The sequence below is a fragment of the Amia ocellicauda genome, chromosome 18, assembly GCF_036373705.1.
Source record: "Amia ocellicauda isolate fAmiCal2 chromosome 18, fAmiCal2.hap1, whole genome shotgun sequence".
NCBI classification, from domain to species: Eukaryota; Metazoa; Chordata; class Actinopteri; order Amiiformes; family Amiidae; genus Amia; species Amia ocellicauda.
The window spans coordinates 27,759,600-27,773,822 of record NC_089867.1 but is presented as its reverse complement, the minus strand read 5'-3'; the positions used below and the strand labels follow the sequence as shown (position 1 = coordinate 27,773,822).

General features: G+C 39.0%; 1 protein-coding gene across 1 annotated transcript in view; it reads left to right on the top strand.

The window, feature by feature from the left end:
- vwa5b1 (von Willebrand factor A domain containing 5B1) overlaps positions 1-14,223 on the top strand; it is a 56,241-nt gene that overhangs the window by 33,686 nt on the left and 8,332 nt on the right. Inside the window, 7 exon segments of the mRNA XM_066691072.1 lie at positions 3,118-3,313; positions 4,447-4,752; positions 5,456-5,593; positions 6,461-6,595; positions 9,364-9,435; positions 10,912-10,981; positions 13,957-14,074. Of these exon segments, the coding sequence (XP_066547169.1) occupies positions 3,118-3,313; positions 4,447-4,752; positions 5,456-5,593; positions 6,461-6,595; positions 9,364-9,435; positions 10,912-10,981; positions 13,957-14,074 (1,035 nt within the window).

Here is a 14,223-nt window from a genome sequence, read left to right as displayed (position 1 = left end):
GATTTATTGTCCAAGGTAGACGTGACTTTTGACTTCTTCGAGTATCCGTTGATCTGCCTCAATTTTTGGAGATTTACCAAAGCTGTTAAACATGAGTTTGGTATTACTCACGTTCATTTTGAGTCCAGTTTTCTTTTTTGAATCTCAGTGTTCTTGAATTTGAAACTGCTGGTCGTCAGGTGTTTTTGCAGATTTGACAAATCCGCAAATTGTAAGTTATTCAAATCAGCTGTTTAACTTGATTCCTTTTTATTCCCAGTCCAAAGTCTCGGATACTTCTTTAAGAGTTGCCATGAAGAGTTTTGGGGAGATTGCATCTCCCTGACTTCAAACCTCATCTATATAGAGATAGCAGTAAGGGCACCAGGGCAATTTATATCATACAAACAATGCTCTTCAAAGTAATGGTTTTGACCTCTACAGGCTGCAATCAGCAATTATTGCTGACAAATGTCCATTAATTCTAGAGGAAAGCCACTCAGGTATTTTATGACATTAAACTGTGTAGCATACAAATGAAAAATATAAACATTGTGCAGAGATTTACGTTTGTAAAAGTACTAACAAAAATATAATAAAGTATTACAGGGTTTAGGAAAACAGAGGCAGTTGCATGAATGTCTTTCTTTGAAGTACACACTATTCAAAATACAAAATAAATAAAAGGGAATCTGATGCATTTTTTTCTTTGAATTACACACCATTAAAACATTTATTTTAAATTAAAGACCACAAAAAATGCAACTTGCGCTTTAAAATATCACTGCTGGATCCATACAACATTATTAGCTATTCGGGAAAGTTTGGATTGTATCACAGTTATTTCTCACACCGTTGATCTGGGTGGATTTCTGCTTCTTGCTTTGGAAAGATTGGTATGAGGCCAGATTCATTTTCACACAGAGAGAAGTATAAAACACACCAATCATTGGATCAGTGCTGAGCTGCTGTTATAGAAAAAAACACAGAAGTCACTCTACGTTACAGCGCAACAGGCACTGTTAATAAAGATCATTTTCCTTTAAATGGAGAGTAATCGATTTGGAAGCAATGTTGGGTGGGTTAACCACCGAAACGCTGATTAAGAGATGCCTTGAGTTATTCTGCTTGGCGCTGCCTGCGGTGAGCCTAATAGACTTTATTATCGCCAGAGAGACGAGTTTGTGTTAATGGATTAAACTGCAATTAGTATAAATGTCAATAAGGACGTTGGGTGTGTGGCGTGATCAGAATGATGATTAGTGTGAATTTAAATGGAAGAACGCAGTGTTTCACGTGTTGAAATTAACCACAATATCACATTTAATTGGCTTACAGGCTTGCTAAAAGAATTTTTTTTAAAGAATTTTCTGACTAAAACCATTTGGTGTTAAGTGTTCGTAATTACTTTGACACCTAAATCGCTTTCATACCCTTTTCAGACAACTGGATGAATAATTTATCCTAAAGTCTGCCCTTCAGAAGATCTGTCAAAAGATTAGGCTGTTTAGGAGTAAGAATCCAAACTTTCTCTAGCTTTACAAGGTCAAATTGCTCATCTGAAGTTTGTGTTGTAGGTGTGCATTAACTTTAAAATACATTTAAACAAATCACTGCTACTTAAATTAAATGTAGTTAATATGTTGGTAAGTCTGGCAAAACACAGTGAGGGTGTAAGGGTGTAAGGATATAATTTGGGGAAGAAACTCAGACAGGAAGCCCTTGTGTGTGTATTTATATTCATATACACATTTCAATTGACTTATTTTAGTTATGCCGTTCCATTATTATTATAGCACTATTATTTGACCATTCCTTGTTTAATATGAGCCAGAGATATTATTAATGATACCTACTGTACACTCACCTAAAGGATTATTAGGAACACCTGTTCAATTTCTCATTAATGCAATTTTCTAATCAACCAATCACATGGCAGTTGCTTCAATGCATTTAGGGGTGTGGTCCTGGTCAAGACAATCTCCTGAACTCCAACCTGAATGTCTGAATGGGAAAGAAAGGTGATTTAAGCAATTTGAGCGTGGCATGGTTGTTGGTGCCAGACGGGCCGGTCTGAGTATTTCACAATCTGCTCAGTTACTGGGATTTTCACGCACAACCATTTCTAGGGTTTACAAAGAATGGTGTGAAAAGGGAAAAACATCCAGTATGCGGCAGTCCTGTGGGCGAAAATGCCTTGTTGATGCTAGAGGTCAGAGGAGAATGGGCCGACTGATTCAAGCTGATAGAAGAGCAACTTTGACTGAAATAACCACTCATTACAACCGAGGTATGCAGCAAAGCATTTGTGAAGCCACAACACGTACAACCTTGAGGCGGATGGGCTACAACAGCAGAAGACCCCACCGGGTACCACTCATCTCCACTACAAATAGGAAAAAGAGGCTACAATTTGCACAAGCTCACCAAAATTGGACAGTTGAAGACTGGAAAAATGTTGCCTGGTCTGATGAGTCTCGATTTCTGTTGAGACATTCAGATGGTAGAGTCAGAATTTGGCGTAAACAGAATGAGAACATGGATCCATCATGCCTTGTTACCACTGTGCAGGCTGGTGGTGGTGGTGTAATGGTGTGGGGGATGTTTTCTTGGCACACTTTAGGCCCCTTAGTGCCAATTGGGCATCGTTTAAATGCCACGGCCTACCTGAGCATTGTTTCTGACCATGTCCATCCCTTTATGACCACCATGTACCCATCCTCTGATGGCTACTTCCAGCAGGATAATGCACCATGTCACAAAGGTCGAATCATTTCAAATTGGTTTCTTGAACATGACAATGAGTTCACTGTACTAAACTGGCCCCCACAGTCACCAGATCTCAACCCAATAGAGCATCTTTGGGATGTGGTGGAACGGGAGCTTCGTGCCCTGGATGTGCATCCCACAAATCTCCATCAACTGCAAGATGCTATCCTATCAATATGGGCCAACATTTCTAAAGAATGCTTTCAGCACCTTGTTGAATCAATGCCATGTAGAATTAAGGCAGTTTTGAAGACGAAAGGGGGTCAAACACAGTATTAGTATGGTGTTCCTAATAATCCTTTAGGTGAGTGTATATTGGCAGCCAGTTGGTCAGTGTGTCCTCGAGGTAAGGTCTGCTTTTTCCTGCAGCCTCAACTGGCCAGTCTTTGTGCATCTTCCATGAGGGTGCGAGGGTGCATGCCCAGACGGCCTTCGCTGCTCACCCAAGACAACGAGCAGGAGCTTGACCTGCCCCCCCCCAGCGCCACGGCCCGGACTCTGGCGGTGGAGGATGGCTCCTGGTCATCCACGGACAGCCCCTCTGTGGGCAGCAGTGGAGACACAGGCCAGTCACACATCTCCTCATTTCACCTCACGGACAAAGTATTTTAACGATGTGAAATAGATTACATGATTTCACAAAAAACATGTGAAAATATCAAACAGAATTTATGGCTAATTAGTGGCTGAAGCTGCCAAGGCCTCCAGTCCGGCTGAGCCAACACCCTCCTCATGTGAAATAACATTTGAACGTCAATTTGTACTTTCCCAGATACGTGCTGACTGTGTTGTGTTCAACATTATGAGAACAAAAATAATAATGTTACAAAATCAAAAAAATTGGCATTACTATGAAGTTTGCAACACTGATTTGAAAAAATCTTTGAACAACGTGAATCTACATCACTTGACTATTTCAAACTAAAATGTATTTAAATAGTATGGAAAGCAATACCAATTTATTATATAACAATGTAATATTTAATATTTACAGTATATATTGCATGTTAACATTAGTATAAATGTAAAATATGTACATTGTTCTTTACTGGTCATGTAATTTAAACATTATTGGATGGAACTGAATCACCAGTGTTGTACAGAGTTTGCAACAACACTGTTTGACACAACCAAACCACCGATCGGATTTGGACTCGTGAGGCACATTCGTTAGCTGGCGCTTCCAGTCTGGACTATGACTGCACAGTTGGTCGAGCGCTGCTGGGATCGGTTGGGCTTGTTGCCTGACATTAATGGTGACTCTTGTGGCGTGCAATGGCCTTGTCAGCTCTTTAGTTTCATCAGTGAGAATTGGATTAGTCCTCCATCTTATGCTACAGCTCCACTGTTTATACTGTGTGACTTACTGCATGAAAAGAAGTGGGCAGCTTGGCAGGACATATTTCGAGTGCCAGCCGCCCACATCCTTCCAGCATTAGAACAAGAGTCATAACTGTGAGATGAGTTTATTAACAGTTCATGACTTAAACAATAAGATAAATATGCCTTTTCTAATTAATTGAGAATAGCCAAATTGTTGGAACATATGCTTGTGATCTTAGACCACTTGAATTTCAATTAAATAATGTCTTGCCATTGGGCGCACAGCAGGGACACTATGTGGCACTTAGCTATGAGACCCTGACATGTTAGAATAGTGTTCAAGGTGGAGATGCCAGCTTTTCACTGTCCTTACAGATGGCTACACCCATCAGCTGTGTGAGATGGAAACTCCACTGGAGCCCCCCGACCTAGACTACTCCCACTCCACACACCACACCAATCAGAGCTGGCATGACTGCAAGGCTGTCATCTCTGGGCTGCTGTGTGGGAAGCCTGTTAAATGGGAGGTGACGTTTGACATCACCCCATTCCTGAAGGGCAGGGAACGAGAGGAGAAGATCCATGAGGACTTATGGAACGAGACCTTCCACCATCTGGCTGGACGCTCCATCATTCAAGATTTTGAACAGTTGGCAGATAAGGAGTGTGAGATAGAGCACGGTAAGAGGAGGTCAGGCCAAGTTGTAATTCCCCAAGGGCACAAGGGCAGCTTTTGAATGGAAATAATACAATAGAATACAAGTCTATATAGCATCTTTACTCAGAAACGGACCTCAAAGCCCATTACATTATTAGAATGCCAGAGATCTGGCAGTAAGTAAGTCTTTAGTAAGGATTTGCAATTGAAAATCTAGGTAAACCAACAAGCAAAGAACTTAAGTAATCAATAAAAGATAGAACAAAAGCAAGAAATAAGGCTGATGATTTTTCATCCAGAATCTCCCTTCGCTATATTCTGAAGGTGAAAACGAGATGCTGTAAAACAGCCTTGATATGTTGGCAATACAATCCGGTTTAATGCAGTTCAGCCCACACACCAATTCCCCCCAAAATTTTGAGTTGTTAGAAGTTTTAATTTTCCTCTTTTTGATTGAGGTGATATCTTGTATCAGCACCAGTTCAAGCGCAATAATAATACTTTAATTATAATTCGTTTTTTATTGCACATTCATACTTTCACATTGCCGTGCTTGATAGTGGCTCTCTTGTGTACACAGACATGGAATCAGGATGAGGACAGTATAACCCTTCTTTCCATTGGATAAAAGCATTATCAGAGTTGTAATAATTAACTCTAATATCTAATGTATAATTTAAAAGTCCAACTGAAGAAACTTTAACAGTCTTTTTAATTTTTTCTCAGGTTCTGGTAGAAGATACCAACTGAATGCAATCCACACCAGCAAGGCCTGTAACATCCTCAGTAAATACACAGCATTTGTTCCTATTGATCTGGACAGCAACGAATACCTGCCCACAGTGATTGAGTTCACCAGCCCGGGTGAGATCTTCTGCCTTCGATCAGCTCTTTCACTTTTCACAAAACAAGAACTCAGAAAGTTGAATCAGCAAATAGGTTTTCTGAAAACAGACACGTTTCCCTGCTGATGCAACGATACAGTAACAGTGTTTATATAATTCCACTGGATACATGCATTGTTTGGCAAATATGGGGCTTTTTTACATGACAGGAAAGATTCTGCTTTTTTCCAGAATACATTCAGAAATGTCATGGGCGCTTTCTAATAACTTCTTCATATTCAGTGATTAGTCAATTTGAAGGATTCAATGACCGGTAGCTTTGTTGGGTTTTTGCAGAATCTATTCAGTATGCCAGTCTAAATCACCGCCACAACCAAATGATCTTTAAGTACGGCTCTCGAGGGAAAGGCATTTGAGTTCACAACTGTAATGGAGCATGGTCAATGGAATACCATTACAAGGTCACCTGCTGTCCTTCAAATAGCTCTGTGAGTTTCCATAAGTACTCCAAGCACTCTGTGCAGCTCAGCTTATTGTGCAGCGTTTAAACTGTGAGGTTCAAAATAATCTTGACTTTATCTAACTGCAGTAACTGATGTCTGCAACCTAGAAGCCTTTATATTTGATTTTTAATGACTTTCTGTTCAGGGTTTCTTGAAGGTGCTGAAGTAATTCACTTTGTTATTTCATTTAGATCAGTCTTCCTCATATGTCCAGCAAGCGAAAAGTGTCCCTCAGAGACCCAAGGAGCCAAAGACCGGGAACTGGGTTAAAATACTAATAATTGGCTTCAATTGGGTTACTAGCTGGAACAACTACCCGTCGAAACTAGGACTCCATGGTCGACGGATGCTCCGACCTACTGAATTAATTGTGTTTTATTCAGGAGAGGCTTCAAAGACCATCAGCAACCTGGGAACTCATTCTGGCAGCAGAAAAACCAGGGGCTACTCCATCGGCCTGGGCCGCTCCCAGTCCAGCTGTGTTTCTGAAGGGGGGGAGGATGGATTTTCACCCCTAAGTAAGTCTGTTCTTCATAAAAAGATAAAATACTTTAAAATGCCATGTTTTATTGTCTCTGTTGTCCCACAGAGGTGGGATGAGCTGCCCATGAGCATTAGGACTGCGCAGTCCGTGTCTCACCACCCCTCCTTGAGACAGACGTTCCAGTTTCACCCGTTAAAGGTCACACTGTAGCTCCAGGGTCGTACCTTTATAAATGATTCAGACACAAATCACTTGGCACAGAACTACATGTACATTGTGTGAACAAAATGGGAGCAATGTAGCATTCATTGCTAACATGACGTTTCTCATTAGAAGAGGTCAGTTAAAATATATATCATGAGCGTTCAAGTCATGGCCAGCCAATTAAAAGTGTGATATTAACATGCAGCATAATATTCTCATTCAGCGTAATTTAGTGATACTATTTTCCCTTCATGTATGTATGTACCGGTTAGCGTTGTCATTATAGTACACAGTCTCCTGTCATGCTGAGTGAGCTCAGCTTGCCAATTCAGCATTTCCAGTCTTGTACTTTTACTGTGCTGCGACTCAGCAATACTCACTAGCAGAATGGCTTAAGTCATTCAGAGTGAGAGCAGCCTGATTGTGAGTACATGTGCCGAACAGCTCAGCTTCTACGAATGTAAACTCTGCCCGATGAATGAGCAATCAGTGTGAAGTACTGAAGGACCCTTTCTCTCAAATAATTTTCCAATAGAAAAATGAAATCGTTAGGCTGGGAAGAGCAACTGCAGCTACTCCTGGCCTACATAAAGCAGATACAACTTTTGTCAGACATTTTCTGATCAGTGTGACTGACAGATTGATCTGTTGGCTTTGGCTTTGACTTTTATTTTCAAATGAAGAAAATGCATGGATCTCTAAAAGCCTCTGTGATTGAAACAATTTGTATTTGGGCCTTCAGAAGAGTGAATGATCACAAAAGCACTTAAGACGGCAACTCGATCTGAGAAGATTTGTCAGGAGCCGCAGAGGAGGTCATACTGAATTAAATTAAAAAGGAAATTAATGAACTGATACTGTAATTTAAGTACCCATGTATGTACTGTGTAATTTCTGTGTAAGCACTAGTAATTAGGGATACTTTATATGTAGAAGTAAGTGTATATGTTAGAAGTCAGTGTAAGCATAGGGATACTTTGTATGTAGAAGTGTAAGCATTGCAAACGTATTCACCCGCCTGCACATTTCCACATGTTATCTGAGTTTGTAAACATCAAACTTTCAAATAGGACTTCATATTTCATAAGCTATACAATCTACATAATGGGCAAAAACTACACACTCCTACTGTGCAAAGCTGGTAGAAACCTGTCCCAGAAGTCTCATGGTAGCAATTGCTGCCAAAGGTGGTTTCAAAAGGTTCTGATTTAGAGGGCTGAGTTTATTTAAATTGATATTTTCTATGAAGGTTTTGCTGGTATTTCATCTCCTTAACATATAACATAAAAAGGGGGTTACATTATAAGCAATTAATCCATATGTTAACTGTTCATCAGCGTCCTCTCTCACTGCATGTTTCAGACTTCTAGCAGCACTGTAACTGAGCTGACTTGATAAAGAAATGTTACACATATATATATGTATATATACACAAATCTACACTATTGTTTGCCTTTGTTAGCTTTGTCACAACTCATATTTAAAGTGTGGCAACTATCCCAAAGTGCCCTACTGACATAATATGTTTGCAAAAAGAAAAATCACAAGCAGAAATCCTTCTCTGGTTTCTATTCAGAACACAATCATTGTTCACTGGAAAACCTTGCAGCTGTTACAGCAAGCTGTTAGAAATCTGACAGGCTCATTTTGAAACATGAAATATAATGACTTCACTGCTAAGTCTTATGCCTTAACAACCTCCATAAGTACCAAATTCAGCTGCTGAAACTGAATTGTTGAGTCATGCACTGATTGGTACAAAAATGGTTGACAAAGTAACAAATTTCTCTGCAAAGGCTTAGAGTCTTAAGGTAATTTCTGCCCTCGAGACAAAACCAAAAACTTTCTTAATTATTTAATGATATACTTGCAGACTAATTTATCTGCAATGAGTTTAGAATTGAAATATGAATGACCGTCCATTCGCACTGACCGAATCACAGCTTACAATCCTAGCACTTGATGGTGACTTTTTGTGTGACAGAGGACTCTACCTTTAGGGATTCAAAGCCCCCCCTAAATAGCGACGCCCCTGCATCCATCGACCACAGTGTTTTAAGCTTTGTTTTCACATGATTATGAAAATATAGTGTGCAACATACAATTTAAACCCTTACATTTTTGATAAAAGTACCCAAAGTTATGTGGTTGATGATGTCATCAAAATACATTAAAAGTAGCTATGAATCAAATTTTGACAGATTTTGATATATTAGATTCGATATTTCAAGAGCAAAGATTTGACAGTGCCACTTAATAGTCTTTTAAATATTATCTAAGTATGTCAGAGAATAATAGTGCTGTTATTTATAAAATATGGGGAAATCAAACAGATGTGGTTGAATCAATGATTGACAATTTGTTTGATTAGATTGTTGTTAACCTGCCACAGGTACAATAATATATATATATATATATATATATATATATATATATATATATATATTCGTAAAATCTAAAACAATATAATAATTCAGTGGGGACATCAATATGTCAGCTGTCCAGGTGCTTTTTGCAGGTTTTGTGTTCAGTGAAATCCTTGGACATTTACCCATGTTACTACCAAATGTCTACCTGTACTTTCTTGTCTCGGTTTAGCCATGGAGGAAGGGGCCTCCCCCTGCAGCACACCTTCTTCGGCAGGCTGGGAGCGATGCAGTTTCGTGGAAGGTAAGGACACCAAATTCAATTGTTTTAAAATGTTTCTATATAGACACACTGTGGTATCTTGTCCTCTGCAATATTAGTAATGTGACGTAACGAGAATGATATGCAGTTGATCCTTGATTGATCCCCAGGAGTCAGTTTTGACCACAAGGCCGGGGAGTGTCATCCAGACAACAGGCCACGAGCTTCTCTGTGAGGACTGTTTCATATTTTAGGTTAGGAAATTCATCCTGTATTCGAGGAAGCAGTGTCACTTTCATCGCTGTACGTTGTGAGAATCGTTCCCATCATGCGTAGATTACAATCAATCTGGAAGTCTCGAGGAAAGAAATAAGTTAATTCTCAGCATATCCCATAGCTATTGTTTGATCAAAGCATCTACCCTTTCCCCCAAAAAGTCAGAACAGCATATATAAGAAATTATTTTTGATTTGTTCTCTGATCAATTTGGATATCTGGGCTGCTGTGAAGTCAATTCATTCGCTCTTTGTAAACTGTTGAGTCACTTGGCTTACATTGGAGTGATAACAGGAAATGATCACACAGTTATAAACTGCCAACATTGCTTGATCAGGTTATTTCTTCTCACCATAATTCTAGTTAACTATGTGTCCAAATTGAACAACTGAATCATTCTGTGTGGGCTACATAAGCAGGCAATGGTTACACATTTTAATATAAGGTTTCACCTTAATTTCCGTATGCATAACAAGCATACAAAGCACATGCTCTCCATATTAACACTATTTAAAATGGTTTTTCTTCTCAATATCCTTGTTTAAGTATTAATGAGAGAAATTTAAGTTAAAAACTGCTATTTATGTACACTGAACACTCAGACGCACGGTGAGCCCTTCAATGTTCAGGGGAAAGGGGCTGAACACCACTTGTCCCTTAATTTACATCCTTTTCCTGGGAATTTTGAAGGTTTTCACATTAGTCACATAGTAACAGGTAATGGAATTCAGCTGCCCGTGAAGCAGAAAATAAAAGGCCTTAACTTGGTGATTTCTAACTCATTATGTCCCAAAGGTAAGTGTTCTTAAGAAAACTTCACCTTGATTGTCAGACTCTTAACAGAGGAGAGTCACAATTAAGCACTATAGGAGAAGCCGGCAGGAAGTCATGTGACTTTTCAAAATACTGTACGTCAACCTTCTGTGTGCAGGCTGTATTTATCACTATAAAAGATAGAAAAGAGTCTCTGTAGAAGTATCTCTTTCCATATGAATCATTTGAGTATTTACCCTACAATTCGCAAATATAGACATCTTGGAGCGACTCCAGTTCTAGCATTTACACTCACCGGATAAACTTATTAACAGTGCAAAGCCATTATATTGGAACAATATTACACAATGGAAACAAAAGCAAATCCTAAGGGATCCTATGGGATGTATGCCAACTCCACCTGAGACACCATGCCAGTGTGTGTGTTTGTGTAAGTAAGCGCTCGTCTTTTCTGTCTTCTCTGTCCAGCTCCACAAAGGAGTCCCTCGGTGACATCGGTTCATTCTCAGAAATCGGTCGAGAGCTTGTTCGCTGCCAGGTAAGGGGCCAGAGTCCCAGGGGACTTTAATATGGGATGGGAGGGCGTTGGACAAGTAATTTAGACTTTAAAAAGAATATGAATGTATTTTATTTATTTTTGGTTGAAGATGAAAAAATCAGATCTGTGTGTAGATGTGCAGATCTTTCTTATTGGCCTTTAAGCAGGTTTCTTTTCTTTTTTAATGTATTTGAAATTACATTACATGTATAAATTGGATCATTTTACAGTTCAAAAATGCGAGCAACCATGGCTAAAGGTATCATAATCATCTTCATCATAATTAAGTAGTTAACATTGAGAGTCTTTACAGAAGGTGAGATTGAAGAACTCAGGTGTGACTGAGCCGTGTATGTTTTTTAATTTTTTTTTATAAAATGTATTAAAATTGTATTTGTTCTATCGAGTGTGTGATTGGTGTTTTTTGTATGAACTGAGAAGTACAAATTAGAAAGTGTCCAATCGAGAGGAGGCCATTCGCCCCATCGTGCTCGTTTGGTGTCCATTAATAACTAAGTGATCCAAGGATCCTATCCAGTCTGTTTTTGAATGTTCCCAAATTGTCTCTTCAGCCACATCGCTGGGGAGTTTGTTCAGATTGTGACGCCTCTCTGTGTGAAGAAGTGTCTCCTGTTTTCTGTCTTGAATGCCTTGAAGCCCAATTTCCATTTGTGTCCCCGGGTGCGTGTGTCCCTGCTGATCTGGAAAAGCTCCTCTGGTTTGATGTGGTTGATGCCTTTCATGATTTTGAAGACTTGGATCAAGTCCCCATGTAGTCTCCTCTGTTCCAGGGTGAAAAGGTTCAGTTCCTCAGTCTCTCAGTAGGACATTCCCTTCAGACCTGGAATAAGTCTGGTTGCTCTCCTCTGAACTGCCTCTAGAGCAGCGATATCTTTCTTGAAGTGTGGAGCCCAGAACTGTCCACAGTATCCAGATGAGCTCTAACTAGTGCATTGTACAGTCTGAACATCACTGCCCTTGTTCTCAATTCTACACTTTTGACAATATACCCTACATCCTGTTTGCCTTTTTTATTGCTTCCCCACATTGTTTGGATGGAGAAATTATTATTATTATTATTAATAGAAACCATTTTAAACATCAGTCAATGCATCTCATATTCAGTATTTGCTAAACAGTTAATGATCATTAAACATTAAAAAATATATATATATATATATATATATATATATATATTTATGTAATAAATGATAAAAAACATTTAACAAAGTTTGATAAAGTGTAAAATCTCTAGCATCCCCTGATAAACAAACACTGTTTATAGTCAGAGCCCCCAACTTTCAACGCTTATTTCTTGTCACTACCTGCCTTTAACACTGCAACCGGCATTGAAAATGTATGTCTCTATCTCATATAATTCAGAGATCTGATGACGAATCATGCATTTATTAATAATTCCTATCCATTAAAATACACTGTTGAGCCAGGCAGTCAGTGCTCTGTGGAAAGAAAGACTCTGGAGAGAAAATCTTATTAGTTGAGTTTTGTATGTATTAAACTAATAAGACCAAATGAAATGTGCTCTTAATGAGTCATTCTCTTCATTTCAAGCATTACGCTACAGCAGACTCACTGCTTAAATGCTGTAAGAGTCGCACAGGAAAATGAAATACAGGCCTTAAAATGAGCCTTTTAATTTCATCTTTGTTTCCCTTGGGAAGGCTATGAAAATGATCGTGCCACTGTGAGCCGTACCTCATTGATTCTTTAATCAAACTCCTGTGAGCACTTGCTCTCCATTTGTCGTTATCACTCAGATTTTCAAACCTACATTATCTCAATGTTCCTTTGTCTCCTTCCTATTCACAGACCTCTCAATTGCATATAACAGCCTGCTTTTGTCTGAAAAATTCTTTAAATCTCAGCTGCCACTGTTTCTGTCAGCAGTGATACTGGAACTGCCATTTTGTTGTCATCAATGGGCGAACAAGGCACAGCGAGCCACTTCACTCAGTCATCGGAAGTGCTCTGTAATTTCATCTGCGGGAAACGTCTAACACAATTTATATGCCAATAAAATTAATTCTGAGCAATAGACGTTTCATCAGCCCCTCTGTTCACAGAGAGAGATGCAACACAATGATAGGGACCAGATGTAAGTCACTTCATTCGGACTCTTATTTCCAACTGAAAAACATTGGCATTGACAGTGCATCTGCCTTACCTCCCCACATATTATACACTATTTTCTCACAATTACATTACCTCTAGAAATTAATGTTTACCCTTGGTTTGCAGCTTTCAGTGCAAATAGCATATAGCTGCATATTCTTATTCAATATTGCTCCTCTATTTAGTATATCTCTCATGTAAATAATGAAAAGCTCAATTAAGAACAAGTCATGTATTCTGTTAGATTTGCACACTAATGTATGTACATTAATTAATTGTGTAATTATGGTTTAGTTTATCACAACATATACATTGATTTCATTCAAATATATAGGATTGTACGAGCAATGAGCACTTTATTCTTAGACTATATTTCCATTCATGATATAGAAATGATCCTGAATGTGTATGTATCCCTAAATATAAACTAAAATGAGCTAAAACACATACACAGTTCAAGCCCAATTACATGTTACATGTCATTGAATGCACCACCAGTGTGAATTATTCTGGCTACTCTAGCTCTCAAACAGCGACACCTTCTGGGCAGGAGCCCAGACACAATACTTTATAAAGTTTCACAAAACAACAGATTGTACTTTAATTTCATTTATTGTAACACAATTCTTGATTTTATCTTTAGCAAGCAAAATAAGTGCCCCTGTTTACCTTCATAAAAGACTATTTAAGGGCATAACATACACACCAAAAAGTGTGTCTCCTTGCACAATCATATCACAGGAAATACATTTGTCTTTACAACCCTGAAGTTGGTCTGTTGCTTGCAGTGAGTTTCCGGTCATTGGTGAAATGTCTTATTTTGTTGTCACCTGATCCACCAGGCTGAGCCTCAGCAGGACTCGGCTGTTGACCCGGGCAGCGCGGGGTTTCATGTCTCGGTCACCAAGCAAAACCAGCGAGTCCGTCAGCGAGAACGAGAACAACGACTACATCCCACTGGTTGGTGTCTCTGTGCATTGATATGCTTCATGCTACAACTAACTGTCAACTGTCACCTAACATTAAGAAGAAGCATTGCAATTCATTAAAGATAGTGATAATATGCACTGGTATTCAAAACTAAGATAAAATCATAATCACATATATAT